The 22,813-nt window shown below is 43.9% G+C and overlaps 1 protein-coding gene and 1 long non-coding RNA gene across 54 annotated transcripts in view; one reads left to right on the top strand and one right to left on the bottom strand.

The window, feature by feature from the left end:
- Myt1l (myelin transcription factor 1-like) overlaps positions 1-22,813 on the top strand; it is a 406,515-nt gene that overhangs the window by 268,193 nt on the left and 115,509 nt on the right. For 30 of the 46 annotated variants that reach the window (XM_087552088.1, XM_087552095.1, XM_087552097.1 and 27 more), the window contains 1 exon segment: positions 345-407. The exons of the other annotated variants lie outside the window; for them this stretch is intronic. In XM_087552088.1, coding sequence (XP_087408214.1) covers positions 345-407 — 63 coding nt within the window. 46 annotated transcript variants of the gene reach the window in all.
- Positions 1-22,813, bottom strand: part of LOC134479354 (uncharacterized) — a 157,276-nt gene that overhangs the window by 100,083 nt on the left and 34,380 nt on the right. The window lies entirely within an intron of this gene.

The following is a 22,813-nucleotide window of genomic DNA, read 5'->3' on the forward strand; positions in this document are numbered from 1 at the left end:
AGCAGCTTAGAAAACTCACCGCTGAATGGGGCACTGAATTCAAACATTCATGGGCAGCTTACTCACAGCCTGATACAGTGATGAGACCAGTTCCCCTGAAACTGCTGATCAAAGACATCCTCCTTTGGTCGTCTCTCTCATCTCTGTCTGTCTGTCTCTGTCTGGAGGTCTGTCTCTGTCTGCTTCTCTCTGCCTCCTCTCTCTCTCTCTCTCTCTCTCTCTCTCTCTCTCTTTCTCTCTCTCTCTCTCTCTCTCTCTCTCTCTCTCTCTCTCCCCTCCCATCACCATCAGTGCCCACCCACAGAATCCCATTCAGCTATATAATGAGCTCTTTCCTATTGCAGCTGTCCCACTCCAGGCTGCGACGGCAGCGGTCATGTCAGTGGCAAATATGCACGACACAGAAGGTAATGCCTGCCTTTTCCCCAATGTGCTGTCTAAGATGGCTTGTTTAGAGACCCCATGCAAGTGAAGACATGTGGGTAGGTGTTCAGGGATATGATGCATGCCATCCTTGTCTTCTTTTCTCTCACTTCTCCATGTCCTTCCATCTCCTATACAGTTCTCAAAGCTTAAGCCACTCTGCACCACGATGTTGACAGTATAAAAATTGGCACAAATTATGCTGAGTCTCACGTTCTCACCTACAAGCCCATGTTCAGCACACAAAAGGCTTGGGGCTTCCGACAATTCATGAGGAACTCTTATCCCTGTCTCTTCATTTCTCCCTCCATGAGTTGAGGATGGTGAACCTCGGAAGTTAAATTAACACAGGACCTGCTGAGCTTTCTGTAGTAACTCTGGTCCCACCATCTAAGAGACCTTCTGCTGGGACACACAGACTGAAATGGAACCCAGACAAATGCAGTGATTGCTCCCACAGGCTTCGAAAGTTAGAACAGATCACACTCATAGTCCTGGGAACAGATAGATGGTCCTGTTACTCTCACAAAAATTGGGGTTTCGCATCCCTAATGGCAAAGGATATCAAAAACATGTAGAAGAAGGGTAGCTAAAAATTCACCAGGGCAAGAGCACTTTACATACCCCTGAGGTCATCTGTCACACTCATATTTGCTTCACGTCTGCTTTGATAGTGTGACAGCCCCAGACACGGTAGGTAAGGAGCGTTTGCTAGTGGTAATTCTCACTAATTTTCAAAAGTCAACTTGTAAGGACTAAGGTCATCCTTTTCTACAAACTTTCCATGGCCAGACTGACATCATCAGAGTTGAGGGCTGCTGGGGACACTCAGGATGACCTCTCTTTCCTCCTCTTTCTCTGTTTCCTCTCCAGTGAATTCATTTGGGGGTGAAATCAAGCTATTACTTTAACTGTCACTTTGCAAAAGAAAAAAAAATCAAAGAAAAATGTATGCATCTTCCCCAGATCTCCATGCCTCCATGCTGCCACAGAAGGACAGACACATGGGATTGCTTAATGAGCACCCATCATGACATCGCTGTCTGGCCTCCCCCATGACATACCAAAGGACACATGGGCCACTTTTCTCTAGGAATTTTGTTTTCAATTATTAAGTTTAATGTGTTATATTACTATTCACCCAATATAAAATGATAAGTTGCTGAATTAGGCAATGAAGTGGGTAACTAAGATATAAACATTGCTTTGTGGAGAAGTACACATGTAAGGTCTCAGTATGTGTGCTTAAAGACTGCGTTGTGTGCTCAACAGAAAAAAAAGTTGGCAAACTGTGGGTAGCACAGATTCTCCTAATCATCTCCTTATCGATGATATTTAGTGTTTATCATGCTGTTATGAAAAGAAATTATTACATTTGGTTACACAAATTTTAACTTGGATTGTGCTAGATATCATTTCATGGTCAGAGTTTTGGAAAGAGAGGAGGAGGATAAGAGAGGAAAGAAAGAAAGAAAAAGAAAGAAAGAAAGAAAGAAAGAAAGAAAGAAAGAAAGAAAGAGAGAGAGAGAGGAAGGAAGGAAGGAAGGAAGGAAGGAAGAAAGAGGAAAGAAAGAAAGGAAGAAAGAAAGAAAGAAAGAAAGAAAGGAAGGAAGGAAGGAAGGGAGGGAGGAAGAAAGAGAAGGAAGGAGGGAAGGAAGGAAGAAAGAGAAGGAAGGAGGGAAGGGAGGGAGAAAGATCTTAAAGATTATTTTGATTCGCAAATCTTAAGGAATGATTGTTATATTCTGTGAAACAAGTAATCTGTGCGTGTCAGTTCTGTTGTGCCCTCTCACAGCATGGCCACAGTGATAACCAATCAAGTCAGCGTGACTAGCTCTCTCTTTTCCTACCATCTCTATCACATATTCAGACTCTTCTTAAGGTGATTTCCCATAAGATGTGGGTTGACATGGCCAGGAGCGATGTGTACTCACAGCTTCCATGAGCTATTTCTCTGTTTACACATGGCTTCTGAGGGGGACCTGAAGGCAGTTTGGGCCTCCTATTCCATTTCAAAGTTGATCCTGGCATGAACCAGGTAGACTGTGAGGAAAGACACAGAACTGTGTCAGGTAGAAAATTTCCCCACAAGCCTGATCGCATAGAAATGGTGGTGCTATTTTATCCTGACTCATTCCCTCCTGTTTGGGGAGAAAAGCTCACCAGAAGGTACACAAGTAGTCTGGTAGGGGTGGAAACAAATGGCTCCAGTGTGGAGACTTGGATTCTGGCTTCTTCTGTACCACTGATGACCTGAAGCCTCAGGACAGGGATTTGGGTGGCTGGCCTCCATGGTCCACAGGCCACTGTGAGAACTGCTGAGCAAAGCTCAGAGATAATATATTTTAACATCTTAGGGCTGCTGGTATGTCAATTTTAGAAGATTTTGGTCATGTCTAGCTTTGAATTTTCTGGTTTTAAAATAACTACTGTCTGCAGTATTTCCTTCTCCTGAGACGTGCTGGTTCTCATTGCAACTGCACACAGTCCACCAGGGCAGTTGTGGTATTAGTGTCTGGTGCTCATGTCTGATGTGACTTAGACACTGCATGTGCAGGGGTAGAGAGACATGGGAGCCACAGCCTGGTTAGGTAGAATTCCCTGGCTTTTCAATCCTTTTAGCAATGTATGTCTTGTCAAATGTATTCTCCTGAAGGCTGTAATTTCAACTCACTTCTATGTCTCTTTAGTCCACCGTGATATTGAAATGTCTCTTTGAACAAGCACAAAATGATTTGAGGTAGATGTGGGAAGTCCATTTTTTAAAAAAATAAATAAATATCTAAGGGAAATAATTACCTATGGTAAAATGGTGCCTATGATATTCTCCTTTATTTTAATTAAGGAAATCCCTAAGAAAATCAATGCTTTTTCACCATTTCAGTTTGCTGTTCCTGTGCTCTTTGAACACATTAGGTGACATTCTGAGTACTAGTCAGTCCCTTTGAAGGTGCTACACCTGTCTGTTGAAGCAGATAGCAAAGATGGGTATCCTGGGATGATGAAAAAAGGGTGTGGATTTCAGAGAAAAGGGTAAAAGAGAAGAACCAACTACTAGGTAAAACCTGGGAAAGGAGACAGTAAGTTGAGAAAACGATCTACAATTTAATATTTAGAATTAAATGTTGTGGTCAGAATAAGATTATAATATTCACTTAGAGATATTTCACATCAATTCCTATACTGTGTCTTAACAAAAAAGATAAACTCCTTATAGGTATTTGTTTCTGTTGTACCTCATAGCAATCCATGGTCTCTAGTAGACCTGTGTCCAACTGCACAATTAAGTGGTAAATTGAAAACTAAGCCAATACTACATACAAAGGGAATAGAAGCATAGTTTGTCAGGATGCAGGATATGCCATGGTTCATGCAGTACACATGGTTCATGAGTCAGGATGAGTCTCCTGGCAGCCAAGGCAAAAATGAGAAAGATGAATGAAAGACTCCCAGGTGTCTGACAGATGCCTTGCATTGGTTCTTCTGAGCAACATCCTCTTGGCACTGAGCACAAGTGTTATCTGGACATTGGATTGCTGACAACAGGGGGTCAAGCCCAGCTGACATTTTAGTGCCCCTGTCAGATAATTTGGGCTTGGCTTCTCAGAACACTAACATAGAACACATAGTGACCTAGCTGTGAATATGACAAAGCCATGCATGCAGGGATGGGACCTAACAAAGCATGCACTGAGGACTGGAGGTAGTTCTTATATTCTTAACCTCTGGCCTACTGTGCCTCCTTTTGTCACCTACACTGTCACACTGTGTGTAGCTACCTGTGTGCAGCTACCCTGCTCCTATAATACTATAATACTTCCTAAAGGTGCCAAGAGAAAGTGAAGACACTTGAGAATCCTTAATGTGTGGTCCAATTGGAGTTTCACTTCTTAGACATGTACAGAACCCTCAGTCATTCTGAGTTCCTGAAGTCTTAGGTCCCAGAATCTGGCTGCCACTGTATTTTCTACCCAACATGCCCAAGCTGGCTTGTAGGACTTGTGGGCATTTAAAATGCCAAAGACTAGGTCTTCCTTGCATGCCAGCAGGTATGTTTTAATGAACAGGTAATAGGGGTAATGTAATTCACCAATATGACATTCAACAAGTTGCTTTCTCCTGACCTCACCAAGCAGGTGAGGACCAAGGACTTAGCAAGTGGTGCACTGTGAGCAACTCTGCAGTTGTAGAAGGCCATGCATAGGCTTTAGAAGATCCTATCAGTGGTCAGGCACAGGGTGAAACCTGTCTTTGGACACTGCTGGTGTCCTCCCCCAAACTGAAAGTCTGGGTGGCAGACAAATGAAAGAAATCAGTGCCAGCCTGGGTTGTGTGAGGGTGGCCCAGCTGCCTCATCAGGGGGCTCTGTCATTCATCTGCAGTGTTTATGAACCATCCCTGAGACACAAGCTATGAAGCCAAATGTCAAACAATTCCCACAGAAATCTACTATTCATCCTTTTAAAAAATCCCTGTTACTTTATTTGTATTAACATCGTTTTAATTTTCCCAAGAAATTTTTGAAATAATATTTACTACAGACTGATATTAAATACTATATAAGAATTAGAATTTTAACTTTACTCACAAAAATGTTACATATATATGCTTGAAATGAATTAGATTTGCTTGTGTCTAAATGGTTTCTATAAAAGCTTCCTGTATACCCTGGGGTGGAGAGTAAGGGGCTCACGGCCTGGACATTTGCTACCTGTGTGTTTCATGAGCCTTCTGGACTGATTTGAAAGTTAACCAATTTCATTTACACTGAACTCTTTACTGAGATTTTGTTTAAATGAGTTATTAGTGAAGCATGGGTTCCTGCTTAACTTATTAGTTAAGCATAACTCAGGCTTGTAGTCTCTGAGCACTTCACAAGCACTCTGAAGTTAGGGGAAGAGAACAGCTATATTTCAGCCCTCGCCAATTTAGCAAACACTAAGCTAAATCTTTCAGTTCACATTTTTAAATTTACAAGCTTCAAATGGTAGCTTTTCTTTTTTTTATTAGGAAATTAGTGGATCCTCTCTAGCTTGTTGTGCGTACTCCTTGTTCAAATTCTCTTCCATTTCACGCACCTTTCCACCCACCAGCGTGATTGCCAGGGCAGCCGGTGGGTGAATAATTGCCTGTCTACACAGGAGCTTGCTTGGGAGCTAAAGTGGAGGGCTGGCTTCCTGATGTATGCATGCCTCATTTGGATTCTGCCAACAGCCTCGGGGTGATATTATTCATGCCTTGACAGAGAGCACTCACTAAAAGCTTTGGAACCCAGCCAGGTACTGGCTGAGAGATAGGGGAGCATTGCAGCTTGCAACTGAGAGGAGCATCCATAATCCAAAAAAAGGGGGGGGAGAAAGAAAGAGAAGGAGGAAGGAACAGAGAGCCCCTCTGCCATCCTCTTTGCTTTCCCTGGCTTCATGTAGATAGAAATTTCATTTGCATTGAAATAAAACACCCTAAAAATAATTGCATTTTTTCCCAACCACGCTTGAAAGTTTAACACAATTTTCCACGTTTAATTGCAAAGCTGATTTTAATTAGTAAGGCCCCGCATGTGAAAAATGAAGATCCACTTGGGTGCATGGATACATTGCAGCGTCTGCCGGATGTTCTAATTAACGATGGGGCTGCCTTGCAGCAGGGCGCGCCATGGGATGTTTATAAGGGATTCAGAGCACACAGCCACCTAGCCAGCCTATCTGTGTTTACTCCCCTCCGTTCTTTATGAGGCATCATTGTGCCTGCCGTCACCTCATCCATAAGCTTTATGGCATGCCTGTCCTTTTTACTGTTTGTCACCGATTCCGTAAATCACGAGTTAGGACATACATATTTTAACATTAATTTGAGGGCAGACCACAGCAGTGCAGAGAGAGAAAAGAGTGTGGAGACCTAGGGATTTATTTGGGTGAAGTCGCTGTCCCTGACCACTGCTACTCTGGGGCCGCACTGTGAGTTGTGTGTGCAGATATATTTGGGCACCGTCATTTTGGACTGTGCTAGCAGTTAACCTTTATTATTACAGTAAATCTCTATCTTAAAAAGTCTCTCGGTCATTTTCCTAAGAAACTAGTCAGCCTGCTGCTGTCTGCCACACATCTGGCCCCTGCCTCCTTTGTGACCAGTGGATTTGATACACAAAAGAAACATAATATGTTAATACGTTTACATGTATTCTTGATGTTTGACTATATATACATATATACATACATATATATATATATATATAGTCTAATAATTTTATATTCAAAGAGAAGGACCATAACTATTCTCAGATAAGAAGCTCAAGTCCTGGCGATGGCTCTAAGGGCTATGATCTGAATATGTCAAGTCTGGATTAAGCAATTACCTCATCCTGACATCTTTTTTGATGACCAGACACATATGAACTTAACCACTTTGGAACATTAGCAGAATGTATATCAGAAATAGATATGTAGTGTGGCTGGTGCTGGTGCTGGTGCTGGTGCTGGTCCTGGTGCTGGTGCTGGTGCTGGTCCTGGTGCTGACACTGAGCCAACAAAAGGTCACTCTTAAATTCATCCGTGTAGGAATGATAGGAGACAGCAGGTACTTCTTATGTTTCAATATGCCCAGAGATAACTCTGCAGAGTAGTGGCTTGCTTATAGGCAGGTGTCAGAGGCGCTGGCCCAGCTGTGCAGTACGGAAGAGTATCCTTCAGGTCCTCAGTGTTGTGACTCCAGCCAGTTCTCACCTGAGAATGGCCTCTGCTGACAACGGCATTCTTATGACTGGCAGTGTGACTCTGAGGACTGGGTTGGGGGCTGCATTGAAAAGAGGTTTCTGGGAACATCTTCTCAGGGACATGTGTCCTTATTTGTTAGAGAGGGGAGGAGATGGAGATGAGGCATGGTGAGGTGTAAGAATTCAGGCTTCCTGTCAGGCGGATTTACGATGACTCTGATGATTGCTCCATGAATGGTAGATTCAGCGTTTTCCATCAATATCTAGTCCAGTTCATGTTGCTGTTACAAAATGCCATCGGCTGGACTCTGTGACAGAAAAGGTTTTGTTGATTGACCTTGTATGTAGGAGCCTGAAATGCAGCCCTTACTATGTTAGGAAAGGAGAGGGTGGAGGGGACTCAGCAGTTCAGTAACTAATCCAAGCTCTCCAACCCTAAGCCAAAAGGGCCGTGTCCTATGTGGCTATGTCCCCATGATGATACTTTTCCTATAAGGTCTATCATCTTAAAGGCATCATCACCTCCCTATCACAATGCACCAAGTGTAGGGGAAGCTATGCACAAGCTATCACACACACACTGAAGATTTTCATGGAAACTTGTATTAGGAGTGCTGCCTTCTTGTTCCTTACATCCATGTGTCTGTAGTGCAACTGCCATCATTTATATTCTCACAGAGGAAATGGAGGAGTAATTGGAGGTGCCACCTAGACTCTTAACTCTCAGAAACCTGTTATGTATTCTCTGTGCCTTACAAGGCCAGTGTGTCCAAAAGTTCCTACCAAATTATGGTTAGAAAACAAACTTTGGGGAGGAGATGGCTCAGCTATTAAGGGATAGGCTCACAACCAGAAATATATAAGAAAACAAACTTCAAAGTTAGAAAGAAAAAAAATAACCTTGAAAGGAAGCAAGGCTTCCTGACTGTACACTGCCTTCATCCACTGAGACTTCAGTATTCTGTGTGGCTTTAGATGTTACCAGGTACACACACTAGCTTATAGGATCCATCATTAACCCACCTGATGACACAGATGTAAAGATAAATCCACACCAAGGGGCCACTACTCCTGCCTCCAACTCTTTCCAATCTCCTATAACCATCTCACATACAGTGCAGAAAGAAGGCTCTAGCTGTCCCAGATTCTGGAGCACTTCTGGGACACTGACAGCTGCATTTTTATCCCTAGGGATCCACTGGATCGCATGATCTTCTGGAACCATTTCAGATGGGAGCAGAGTAACCATAACCACCTAACCCAGCTATGAAGCTGGTGTGTGTGTGTGTGTGTGTGTGTGTGTGTGTGTGTGTGTGTGTGTGTGTGTGTGTGAGAGAGAGAGAGAGAGAGAGAGAGATTTTCCTTGAAGTCAGAACCTCAGCATAGCCTAGAGCCTCTGAACCTCTGAGAAGGCAAGCTTGGCCTACCAAGACCTGCTGTACCGGAAACTGTGGGTAGGGCTCGGCCATCTGAGCTTCGGTGTCCGAATAACTCTGTTGCTCTGAGTTTGACAATGACCAAAAGACCATGATTGACCAAACAGTCTCTGCAGAAAAGAAAATGGGGATATAGAAAAGGGAAGGCAGCCTATAAAGCTCAGAAGGTTTTCAGTGTGGACCAACTCAAACCAAAGCCACCAAGTAGGATGCCCTAACAAAGACCCACCCAAGCTACCTCACCATCCATCCAATCCTGATCTAATCTGAGGTTGAACAGGGAATGAAGATTCAAGTCCTCACTCCCTGATACAAAGTATATATACGATAAGAACTCACACTTCAACTACCACCAACCCTGTACAGATGGGGTGAACAACCCTGCTCTGATAGTCACAGAATGTACAGCACACCCAGTGTCCCCAGTCTGCCCCAGCATCACTACCCAGTATCACTTCTCCAAGAAAGACACATACAGTAGCGACCAGGATGGTGACTTTGACTGTCAGTGGTGGAGATTATTCTTTGATTTATACCACAGATGCATTGTGTATCTGAGTACTGATAAATAGTCTACAAAATGTGGCTTCTCCCTGTGGGAGGAGAGGGTAACAATTTTCAGGGAGGCACAGGACATGGAACAAGTACTTTTTCAGGGTGAGCCATTCCTTGCTACCTCAGGTTCTACAGGGCCAACCCCATACGCTGAGATCCCAAAGGTCTTCTGGACACCTCCATTTGTATACAGCTATGTCTACTGCTCCACAGAGCCAGGGGATAACAACAGAAAGGCATCGAGATGGAGGGTAATCAGGATACATGCTGCAAACCATGGAAAACCTTCAGCATTCTTTTCTTCCTCACTGAGAACGGACCAGTGTTGTCTCTGGAGCTTCCACTGCTCTGAATGCATTGGGATAAGCCATCCTCTCTCCTGTGGAGTGCTCACAGTACCACTGTAATTTCTGCAACTCTGCTCCTGTCTTCCACGGCTCACACTGCAGGGTTGTACACAGTGGCTAAGGCTATATGGATAACACCAAAGGATGCTGCCTGTACAAAAGGATTCATTTCCTTAGACTCCAGGGAGGATGGAGCAGGGGCACACAAACCTCTTAGATACAATTCTTCCCATTAATAATTCATCTCGCTGCACTCTTGCCTACTTTTTATCAGCCAGGCCAATCAGATGGCTTGTTGTACTCTAAATGACTCCTTAGCTCCCAGCTGGCATGACAAAGGTTGCAGGAGAACAGGGGAGCCTGAGTATCACATTTTCCCTTACAAAAGCAGAGGGGTCCTGTGCTCACCAATCTCACCAAGAAAAGGAATTGGGAAATGATGTACAACTGGGCAATACAGCAATGTGGGAGAGTCTTCCCATGCGTAGGAGCCAATCCGTGGTTCTGCCTCTCAAGTATTACCACAACACACCCTTCCCCAAGCCTCCATAGCCACCGTAATTCTAGAGCAGCAATTAGCATGGCACTGAGGGACACTGAGTCCATATAAGACCACAAGAGTCACATCTCCCACCTGTCCTCTCCTCTTCATACTGGCATAGTGCAGTCAGGATGGGGACAGTGGGCACAGAAGGGCTGTGAGGAGTTAGCAAGGCTAATAAAGCAGAGGTAGTCTCCTAATCAGACATGTCGTAGGGCACAGCCAACCCACCAAGATGTAGCCAGTTCCCTCCCCCTTTTCCTTCAGTGTCCCTGAGTTCTTAGAATCCTCTGGAAGAACATCCCCAGGAACAGGAGCTATGGCCTCAGATGTCCAGCAAGCCCATATTCCCCGGGCTGGGTCCTCCCCTATTAACAGGACTCAATGCTTTTAGCTGCAGCCTTCCTTCCCTGTTTCTTTCTACCCAATCTGAAGATGGCCTTTCTTTCCTGCAGCCCCACGAAATCCTCTACCTACCCATACACACTCTCCAAAGGTGACCAGGAGGTTAGGAAAACAAGGACAAACAAATGCGAAGGAACCCAATGACAAACTTCTTGCATTGACCCACCTTGCTTCTAACAAGTTTGAAAAGGTGGGGTTGGGGCATCTGGTCCAGAGTCTCCTACTACCACACCACCCTGGAAGCGAGACTGTCCATTAGCTATCTTTGGGCATCTTCAGCCTTAATCCTAGGCATACACAGGACGCCCAGGACAGCAGGACCCAGCCCCAGCCATGGGACACTGGGAAGAGAAAAAACAAGGACACTTTCTTCTTGAATATTTGAGTCTCCGGGCAGCTGGAGAAGAGCTGAATGTGTCAGTGCCCTTTGTGGGTCCCAGAGTAAAAGTGCTCACCGTGGGCCCCCTGAGAATACAGCTGGCAGAAAAATCCAGAGAAACACTGAAACTGGCTCAAACTTGAATTTCAAATAAAGATTGAGCATGCTTCTTAAATAAGTCATGGCACTCGGTTTCTATCACCGACCTTCCCAGGGGTGAGAACACACCTATATATTCTTTCTTGTTTGTAGCTTTTAATATATAATGGCTCTTATTTTATAGGTTAGCTTCATGTTATACCTGTGATGTTGTAGTTCAATTTTATTTTTTAAATGCTTACTTAATACGAGTCTTTCCCCTTATCATTAGATATCTTAATGATGCAAGTCTCCATCCCAAGACTGCTGAAATTCATGTGATTCTCTTGTTGAAAATACCTGAGAGAGTAGTATTTTTGCCAATACCTTCAGGGCTTTGGTTTCTCCTGGTGGTAATTAGCTTCTCTGGCTGGATAAAGGACATGGGGACTCTGTCAGGACTGTAGACTGCATCTGGGTGTACCACCCTCCGAGTGTGGAAGAGTAGGAAGCCCTTATTGTTCCCTGGAGATAGGATACACTGCAATCATGTCTAAAATACTTCTTGCTTATGCAGAAAACTGCCATTTAAAAGACTGATCACTTTACTTACAATATATCTGTGCAAGAGCAATCTGGGAGACAGAAGGGTTAGCATGGGAAGCAATGTCTTTCCCTTCTGGGGAATGAGCTGTTCTCCCAGGGTACTTACTCTCAGGGTGGGCCTAGGTGTGACTATCTCCCTATAGCTGAGTCAAAGAACAGGTTACTGGGGAATAGGCAAACATGGATTCCAGACTCAGCAGCCACCTCTTCATTCTTGACCTCTAGCCCAAAATTGGAGGAGGGAATTGAGGGATCACTCTCCGTAGCCACCTCAAATCATAGCTACAATGGGTCATCAGCATGCCCTCTGGGCAGTTTGTAGTTTGACTAGAGCAATACCATATGAGGCCCTCAGTTACTGGGTCAGCCACCCAGAAAATTCCCTTTATCTCCTCCACCAAACCCAGCACAAGGGAGAATTAGGCTCTGGCCACTGGGTGGAACATGGCCAAATATGTGGCCAGGGCCTGGAGGTTTTGACTAGAGGGCACTTGTGAATCATGCTGAGGTGGTGAACAGAGCCTGTCATATATGTTAGCCTCTCATTATGTCAGATTCCTTCAGGTTGACTTCAGAATAAAGGTGAAGATTTTTGTCTCTTGATGGTAAAATGAAGCAACCAAGCTTTTTGTAGACTCACAGGAAGGGAAAAAGACCCCAGAGCAGGGGATGCCCTCGCCCTATCTCTTGGTACTCTCTAAAGGACCAGAAAACACCTTCTTTTTCACCCCTCTGCACCATACTCTCTGCAGGCTGAGCAGGCCCTTCCACCTGGAGGAGACTTTCTCCTATCACACCAGTATTTGGAATAAAGTCAGAGTCTTTCCTTATCCTGGAGGTCTGTCATACTGTAGGTCACAGTCTGGAACTTGCCTGCCCATACTAGAGCTGTGTGTAAGAAAGGTTTTCAGGTACAGAGAGTTCTGATTAGTTTAATTTTCTGGAAAATGAACCCCCTCTGTTGTTCCTGCCTGGTGAAGCTGCTCCGTTGGCCTTCTCGAATAGGCAACATTGGTGAGTGGTGACTGTGGTTAGGGACTGTGATTGGAGCAAGAGCGGGCAGGTTCCCTTGCCTCTCTCAGAGCTCCTCCAAGGCTCAACCCTGTTTCTAACACCTCAGAGATGCTTGACAAAGACAGACAGTGCAAATGACTGTCCACTAAATGTGGAGGGAGTGAGCACACAAAGCACACTAAGAGCCAATCTTTGCATCTGAAGTCCATTAGCATTTCATGTCATTACAGAGGGCAACAAAGGTTGTACTTCTATATCACCTAAAAACACAATAAAAATAAATGCAGGGAGTTAAGGATTTTTTTAAATTAGATAATGGTTCTCTTGAAATGTTCTAGGGAAGGGACCAAATCAAGCAAAGTAATCTTCACAATTTATGGCACTTTGAAACAATTAAAAACTGAAAGCAATTTTAGCCATTGTTAACGTTCTGATTATGGAAGTCAGGTTTGTAATAGGTATTGGGGATTCTGTATCCAGAGGCAGTTCTTCCCAGCTGTGTCTTCCCGGCTCATCTGAGAGCTCAGTCCCACTCTGATGCTATTCAGTACTCAGCTGGACTATACCATGCAGCCACCTCTCCACAGCCACCACTGAAGTTCAGTTCCACTGGGGTAAAAAACAAGTGACCCACCCGACACAAGGTGTTACAGGTATAGAAGGGTGGGGACCAAGAAGATATGACCAGTTGTCAGTGCTGTGCTCCCAACACTGTCTCTGACTAGTTTGGAAACTTCTCTAGATTTTTACCTCAGAAATGAAAGCATCTGGTCAGGAGCCACATAAGGCAGATTTGAGATGATCACCAACTTCTGTGACCATGCAGAAGATACTATGAACCTACATTCTAAAGTAATATACTGCCACACTACTTTCAGAAAGCTGACTGCATGGATGGCCCTATTCCAGGAAATATATTGAAGGTCAAGGAGATAGCTTCCTGCCCTCAAAGATCAGCCATAAAATGTACAGAGACTGGATCATACATATCCAGAGTGGCAGGTGTTATTTCTGAGTTCTGTCATGGTCCTGAATACCACACAGAGACAGAGGCTGGCTTGACTATGAAGGCCTCTGGATTTGTTCTATTCCGTGCTCCTTACAAATGTCCTCTGCCAAACATATGATTTCCATGTAAGGAAGCATCTTAACAGCAGTAGCCAATTTTCTAACGTGTTAGAAGCAGAAAGACAACAGTATTGTCTCTGTCCATCTGCAAGGTTTGATAAGACACATTAGCCACCTTCTCAGAGTGTCTTCATCTACAGAATAATGTCCAGTCCTAGCTATGTACAGGCTACAGCATTCGAGTGACTTAAGATTCTTCGCCTACCAGAGGATCATCACAGCTTTCCTCATCACAACACAATACAACATTCTGTTGTCTCAGACTCTGATGAGGCACTTACTTCAAGGCCACTACCCACTTGTGAAATTTCTTCTCAGGGAGACTGCAAACTTCAGAGAACACAGAGGAACTCTGTGTGTATTTGTCTTGCCTGACACTAGCCTTTCACTCAATGTGTCTGGGAAACTTTGCAGCCTTGGCAATGGAAGGGAGGTAGATAGGGGAGTGATAAACAGATGTTAGAGTATGTCTCACAGGTGAAAAAATTAGACTCCGTTACTATTTAAGAAGCTGCTATGTTGTTCCTATCTCCACCCTCGTAATCACGGCCAGAGCCATGTACACAAAGCAGGAACTCAGTTTCTTTCTGGGGGACTTCATCTTCTGCCAAAGCTTCCACAGGTGTGATGGTTTGAGCTGCAAGGGGGGTCTGTGAGAAAGAGGGGGCAGTAAGCATACATGCTCTGGGTGGCATGAGGAAGGAGGATGAGTGGCATGATATTGGGAAAGAGGTTGAATCAGTTAGGAAGAGCCATGCAGGACTTGAGATAGAGGAAAGGAACCACGATGAGTCAGAATGCCTGAGGAGATCTCCCATGTTCCTTCACTCAAACTCAACAAATGCTGCTTGTTAAACATCCAAGTTTCCAAGGACCTATGGGGGTCATAGAAAACAATCATGTGACTGTGTTTTAGTCTGTATTCTAATGCTATGAAGAGACACCATGACCATGGCAACTCTCATAGGAGACAGTAATTAATTGAGGGCTTGCTTATGGTTACCAAGGTTTTCAGTCCATTATCAGCATGGCAGGAAGCATAGCAGCACACGGCCAGATTGGTACTGGAGAAGTAGCTGAGAGCTACATCCTGATCCACTGGCTGAGAGAGAGACTCTAGGCCTTGATATGGCTCTTGAATCCTCAAAGCATATTCCCAGTGACTCACTCTTTCAACAAGGCCACACCTCCTAATTCTTTTAAATAGTGCAAACATTCAAATCTATGACCCTATGAGAGCCATTCTAATTCAAGCCACCACAGCCTGCTCTCCAAGACAATGAGGAGCAGAACCCACGTAGCTTAGAGCAGAAACTAAAGCACTAGCCCTTCCCTGTCTGAAGTTCCACTCTGTGGAATCAGACAATCCCAGCATAGCTGCAATGCATAGAGGAGTGAGCCTCAAGGCTGCGTGACGGCAGTGCTTGGAATGAGCCCAGTGCCGAGGTAGAGGCAGGAAGAGTGCAGAGGGTGCTGCCAGGCAGAGGCTAGCACTGGAAGTGTTGCTGCTAGAAGGGTGTAGCACAGAGGGCCTCAAGGTCAAAACAAATCACTACTGAGGTTCAGTCCTTAGGATGCAAGGTTGGGGGTGGCAACTCTCACAGGTGCCAGCATGCAAGACTGTTAAAAGCATGGAAAGCTGTTTAGATCTCTACCTGCAATCAAAAGGTGGCACAACAGGGGAAGGGAGGGAGAAAAGGGGGAGTAGCAGGAGAGAAGGGATGGAGGCAGGAGAAGGAAACAAGCAGCAAAGGGTTTGCAGGAGGATAAGTGGAGGAACTGGGACAAGGTCTGCTGATGACCAACTGGAAGAACCAGGTGTTCCATAGAGGCCATCTGGAAACCTGTCCCTGAGTCCCAGGAGGCTAAGGAGAAGGAAAGCAGCTGCTGACCCAGGTGTTAGTATTTAGTGTTAGCAGAGGCAGTGGCAGGGCATTAGAGAGAAGAGAGTGACTCGGACGTCCTTCAGTCTATAAAGCTTATCTATCTGTAAGAGAATGTGATGAGTCCACGGCACCAGAAGATGTTAGAGACAACATGGAATTCAAGAATGAAGGTGAAGGGACCTCAGCAATCAAATAAGACATGGTCTCTCTCTCTCTCTCTCTCTCTCTCTCTCTCTCTCTCTCTCTCTCTCTCTCTCACACACACACACACACACACACACACACACACACACACACACTGCCCTCATACTTCTGTGCCACACTGCCTTTTCATACATGCATCTCTCAAGTCCCGCCCTTACATAAAGGATAGATTTTAGCTCCTTGGTTTTCTTATAAACTTATTCCAGGGTAGAGACAAAACTGGCATAGTCAGGCCTGTAGCTCCATCTTTGAGAAGTCATGGGAGTAGCACCGGTTAAACCCAAGAAGCTCCTGAGCCATGGGGGCACTGCCACTTTGAGTGCAATAGCATAGAGTAGAATAGTCCTTCGCCAGGGACACAGCCACACTGTCCAGCATAAATCCAAAGACACATCTTCCCACTGAGCTAAAGAAGGCCCAGAGCTGTACTGTCATGTGCATGCTCAACACCTGCTGCACCTTTCCGGCCAAGCATATCAGTTTCAACTTGAGCACATTTATTCAGTAAAACCAGATGGAAATGATACCACCTGCTGGTCCAGCTGAGGGAGTGGACTTTATTCCCAGCAACTGTTTGTCTGGACATGTTCCTTTGAGCTGATGTAACCAGTGTCTAACAGTCTAACTAGAAATGCAGAGTGTGGCTATGTTCTTATGAGACATATTTTCCCTCTGAATAATGTATATGCCAGTTTTCATTTGGGCCAGGTAAAAAAGATGTTTTTGATGCAGAGTCTTGTTTGATATTTGACCTTAGGTGTGCCAGTGCATTTTATAGGTCAAAGGTGGCTACAGTGATTTTTAAGATTCCTTCCTTGTACATGTTAGTGGTGTAACAGGCCTCTAGGTTGTAAGGAAATGAACACTTTTTGAAGGCTCCTTAGCTACCTGAGCTCTTTGGTTAAAATAGCATCTTACTTAAAGCATACCCCTATTAGTTTAAAGGGATTCACTGACCAGATTAATCTGCCAATCTTACTGCTGAGGAATGGCTTGGCTGTTGGAATAGCTTCCATATCATCACCATTCTAACCTCACAAATGTCAAGGACGACCTCTACGTTTATGGACAAAAAAAAGAAGTTGCATGTGTTTTACTGAAAGGTAGAAGGTGGTAGAACCAAGCAGAAAAGCTGGTAGGCCAGTACCAAGCATTCTACAGTCAAACCAACAGAAACAGAAGCTTTTAATGCACTCTCCCCTCTTGTTATGATAGGAACCCAGAATAATTGACATTTGGCAACATCCCTAAGGCCTATAAAACAATCACACTGATACAATAAGCCAGCACTGGCACGTGTGTGAAAGATTCTAGGTAGTTTACAATAGATAGGATATATCTCCCATGCAGAATATTAAATAAAACTGACCAGCACTGACTGCTAGAGAATCTGGAACTTGAGATGGACCTTGCTGATGGGTTGGAGACGAAACTCCAGAAATAGGACTCACAGATGAACAGGGAGCTCTAGAAGGGGAAGGGCAAAGAAAGAATGACTACGATAGTGGGACCAGATTGAACCAGATAGAAACAGAAGCTGAAGTGGAATGTGAAGATGTAGACAAGGTAAATTTTATTACCTCAGTAGCCTTTGTCCTAGTTCAGGGTAGGGAAAGTACACTGAGAGAATCTACTGCTTCACACACCTCACAAGAACAATTGCTGGAAATCGGCTTCTAAAACCAGAAGATTGCAGAGGAGAATAACAAGGAAAAGAAAACCAACCACACTATAGTTATGAGAGCTACAAAAGTGATGGAAAGTCCGGTTTGACCCAGTAGAGTCTTTGCCTCTGCTATAGGCTGAATCTTCTGCTGGCATAGAAACACAGAAAGCAGTCAAGCGTAACTGTTACAGGGGCCTCTGAAGTTTGAGAGTGCATGGTAGCAAGAGTTTCTTGAAACATAAGTGGAAATGGCTAGAAAAGAGGGATGGCTCTGCATTTGTGTAAGACGCTTCTGTGCTCCATGTACCCAGCGAACCAGTGCAGGTCATACGAGTGGTTGGCCTGAGAACCACCTTCCAGTGAACCCAGCAGGATTCACCAAGGCATTGCTTAGGAAATCTGGAGCAGGCAGGAGGATAGAAAGACCACAATGCCTGCTTTGAGCTATGCTGTGGAATCTGGGCATTATATATGCCAAGAGGAGGCCTGCCAATGGGAGTCTGAAAAAACAGCCTCTGCAGAGTCAACCAATGTTCTAAATGGAAAAAGCAAAGCCTTTCACATCTGGCTGCTGGGCAGAACAGCCTCTCAAGTCTGCATCTAACGTCACAATCAACAGTTTCACTGCGAACAGGATTGGACTGGCAGAGGCCAGACATGAGAACAACTTGACGAAATCAGAATTCGGTATAGAGAGGATTCTTTAAAGATGATAATAGTCTTAAAATGCAAATATAGTTTATTTAGAAAATAACTTCAAGAAATCATAAAAATAAGAGTGTAACAAATAAAAGCTCAAAAAGATTGACAACAAGCTTGAGAAAATAGCCCATTGGAAAGATGAAATTATGAAAAAAAAAAATAGAAGAGCCAAGGAAGGGAGGTAAGAGAACTAGTACAGGAAATATGGCCTCTAAATAGTAGCTTTACTAGAAAGGAACAGTGGGCAGTGCAGAAGGTCACTCAGCCTCCCAGAACTCACTCTGCAGTCCCACATGATAGACGTACATACACCTGCCACCAAAAACCCCCGAGGAACCTCAGAGTTCACCCAGGGCTGAGGGCAAGATCTGAAAGAGTGTCAAATTCTAAGTCCATTGACTTAGAAATGAAGCTTTGAGGGAAATTCCTTTGCAATTAGAATCACTCCAATAATTCTGTGCAAGAGCACAGCAAACACATTTCAGATAAGAGTTCAGAATATGTGCCTCTACCCACCCTGGTTCAGAGCTTAAAAGATGACTTCTAATGAGGACAGCGGGAGGTCAGAATGCAGAACCAGCCCAGTGAGGAGCACAAGAGTTCCCAGGAATGTGGACACACCATGACTGTGAGAAGGGTGACCTTGTGTGTGTCCGCAGAGCAGAAACATACATGGGAGTCTAGCACCTGACTAAGAGTTGAAGAATCAAGACACACATAGAAAAATAAAAATATCCATAAATACAGTGATAATTCACAGGAAGGAAATGGGAATCGGTACAATAGGCAGTACTGTTGCCTAGGCAGACCCAGGTTCTATGGTGGTCATGGGACTCTCTGTGGACTGGACACGCACCTGTTCATCTGTGGAGGTTCCTGTGGAGCGTTTATCTCCCAAAGGGGCACATTAGGAGATGCTTAAACTGAAAGCCAGGGAGCATGGCATGAGCCCTTACTCAGAAACTGTTGAAGAAGCAAAGAAGACATGTGGAGGATTACTGGTTTTCAAGCTGACTCTTTAAATTACGTGCAAATAAAAACCATTGTAAAAAGCAACCATTAGAGTGTAAATAGGATTGCCTGGAGAAAAGCTAGCAAGGGAGTCTGACAGGCCTGAGCAAAGTTGTGACTCTCCAGGAAGTGTATTTGATTTCAAGTAGGACTTTAGCAACTGGAGGAAATGTTTGCATGCAAATCCTAGGGAACCAAATGCTTGCCAGAACTGGTTTGCAAAATGGCTCTAGTTCTGGACTGAGTTCCTTCAGTGACTACCAGAATTGCCTCTACTAGTTTCTTGAAATGAAAGCTCTCAGGGTAGGTGAAAATAAGTCAATGGTTATGGCTATTTTAAACTTTATGTCTTTGAAACACTTGTCAAAGCAGTATGTATTTAATAGTGGACTATGTCATATAAATGCATTTTTAAAGTTAAAAAGAAGTGTCTGACTTCTGGAAGTTGATGTTATTTTAAATCTGTAGAATTCAAATATACATCTTTGAACATGTTATTAAATATTTTCAGTGCCTATAATATTTATGACTTATAACAAGTTTAAACTAGAAGTGGCTATGAAGTTTTCAAATAAACTAAACATCTATTAACCATCCTCTACAGAAAGCAGTGAAGAAAAGTATGAAAATATACTAGTATGTAGATATATATACATATATATACATATATATATCTGAATTAGTTTTACTTGTGTGTGGTTATGTATATTGTGAGGCAAGTTTGAAATTCTAGCTCTTTAGTTGAATAATACAATTGTTTAAACTCCTTTGAAAGTATCTTTAAATGTTTTCTGTACTCTACAGAGAGTCTTGAAACCAACCTAGAATTCTCAGCACTGGTAGCTCCTTCAGGAGTCAATGCTGGACATTTCCTGACAGAGTTAAAGAACTAGGTAACTAGTGTTGAGTCCTTTAGCAGTCTCCAGTGAACCTACATCCTGGTTCCTCCCTCATTCACAGGCTCTTGATGCTATTTGGGTCTCAGGCATGCTGTGGCCAGCCTTCCATCAGGAATACAAGAGGGACAGGGTACCTAGGCAACAGTCTCTCCATGGATGTTTAGGAGCTGTGTGCATTGTATCCTTAGGAGTCTGTATATTTGCATGTCTATGTCCTCCTCTCAGTAACTGAAGCATCTCAGAAAGCCCTGGCCCTCCTTGTTATCCCTGTGCCTCTATTGAAACCCTCTTCCAGCTTCTTCCCTATGTGAATACCCATAGTACTGTGTGTTCTAGCAGGAGGCAGTAGGTCTGGCTACTAATGCTCTTGGGATGGGCAGCAGTGTGTGGTGACACACAGTTTCACAGTATTGTTTTCCTGGAAACAATGGCATGACGACCTTGGACAGAATACCATCCACTGATATCCAGCCCAAACCTCATTTTCAGCCCCACCTTGCTGAGGCCACCTGCCAGCTGAAATCTACAAGGGAACACAACTTTAGTGTACTAGCCTTAGTTGGCCCTTCTGCTCTTCCAAACCACAAATAAGCAGGTAGATATCAGATTTTCTTCTGGGTCCTCTCCATCAACTGTTGGTACCACTACCAGCCAAGGAACTAAGGAGGAAGGCCAGTGATTGTTCTTGCCATTGTGCCTCATCCCATGCCCAAGCTAGGAGAACTATAAGTATTACCACTCCTCACATGTGTTTACACCCCATAGATCCTATAACATTCTCTGCCAGTTCATTCCCCACACATGGCCATGTTTGTCACTTTTTACTAACTCTTGGGGCCTCCCATGATCCTACCAACTTATCCTAACCAAGAAGGACCAGACAGCTAGCACCTCCCCACCTGTCTATCTTCTTAGCCATGATGCAGCTCACAGCCCCTCTGCCTCCCTCTTTCTGTGTCTTCCTGTCTCTTTCTCTGTATTACTGTATTCTCTCTATTACTGCCTCTCTCTCTCTCTCTCTCTCTCTCTCTCTCTCTCTCTGCTTTTCAGTCTTTCTTCATTTCTCTTTGCCTTTTCCTGTCTTTGTTTTTTCCCCTTCATGTTTCTGTCCCTGCCTCTCTCTTCATTTGTCTTTTTCTGTTATCTATAGCTCTCTTGGCCTCTCTCTCTCTCTCTCTCTCTCTCTCTCTCTCTCTCTCTCTCTCTCTCTCTCTCCTTCCCCACAGTGTATCCCTGTGTATCCTTCCCTCCCCAGGGTCCTATCTCTGCTATCTCATGACATTAGTATCATGTGCACTGCTCAGGAAAATGCTTCCTGAATAAATAAGCAGACAAACTCCCTCAATCCTCATGCAGCAGATGCTTCCTGAACGCCTACTTATTACATACAAGGCTTTATAGAGAAAGTGCTATTGTTAATGGCCCTTATAATAACCCATGAAGAAATCAGGGCAGGATTAGCAGACATTAGAAGTCAGAAATCCTGACATGGACAGAAGGGAGTTATAGACCCTTACCAGAGCAGTAGTCCTAAGCAAGGTGGTCAAAACATCTATCCCTTCAAGAGAGAATCAAGAGTCCTGCTTCACAAGGTCATTGTGAGGGTTTAATGGAGACAAATGTCTATAACTGCAGCTACTTGGGAGTCAGAGTCAAAGAGGTAGAGAGTTTGAGGACAGCCTGAGCCTGTTGAAAAACCTGTGTCTGAAAAGGGGGAAAAGGAAAAAGAATGGAAAAATAAAAAGGAAGAGAAAAGAAAAATGTAAAGAGTGAATTGGAAATGTAGCTCAGTACTGTATTAACATGTGTGAGGCCCTGAGTTCTACCTATAGGATCATAAAGAAAACAGTGTTCATATATGCAGTGAACATTCCATCAGTGAAATCCTGGACTGAGCTTCAGAAAACACCATTATCTGTGGGTGAAGAAAATGTTCTACCAGTGACATTATGGGCAGAGCTGCAGCCAGAATTCAGTACTTCCGGATTATGTTACTTATTACACAATGGAAATGTTATAAGCCACACAGGAAATGGTCAACTGTCATCATAAAGAACCATAATAAAGCTCTGAGCTTAGTAGACACTGAACACCTATTAAACATAGCTCCTAGAGAGGACATGAGGTGCCTGTACCCTATCCTTCCTTATCAGTGACTTTGGCAGAAACAACAAACAAAGGAGAGATTACTAAACTCATTTTCATGTTTAGTACCTATATAGGGAAAGTACATTTAAAAAATAATAATTCTAAGAACCCGGGATCCAGCCTTGGAGAATCTGATGTTTTACCACTCAAGTCCATGGAGGGTGTACCACAGAAATGATTCATCTTCCAGAAAAGCCTACTACAAAACACAGCACTATTCAAACAACTCAAAGACAAAGGTTTCTAAGTGTTGCAAAGTTAAGCACTATTCAAACAACTCAAAGACAAAGGTTTCTAAGTGTTGCAAAGTTAAGATACTCTTGGGGATCCAGAGACTGAGCTAGAGGAGAGTGAACCACCCTCCGTTCTCACTGGTGGCTTCATTGTGCTGTAAAGAGGTTAAGACACAGAGAGCAGACACCCTGTTTCTGATCAAGCATTATTTCAATGTTCTCGTCTATCTCTGGGCAGAGATAGTACAAACAGTTGAAGGGTAGTTGGAGAAGAGTCTAGATCCTGATTCTTTGAGTGAGGCCACAACTAATGTTGAGCCTGGTGCCTTCATGAAGAGCCTCTTACTGGGAACACTGGAAAAAATAAAACTGTTTCCATCAGTGTAACGCTATTGAACTACAGTGATGTCGGCAGTAAACTTATTTGCTAATTCCTTCATGTT

The sequence above is a fragment of the Rattus norvegicus genome, chromosome 6, assembly GCF_021556685.1.
Source record: "Rattus norvegicus strain SHRSP/BbbUtx chromosome 6, alternate assembly SHRSP_T2T, whole genome shotgun sequence".
Classification (NCBI taxonomy): Eukaryota; Metazoa; Chordata; class Mammalia; order Rodentia; family Muridae; genus Rattus; species Rattus norvegicus.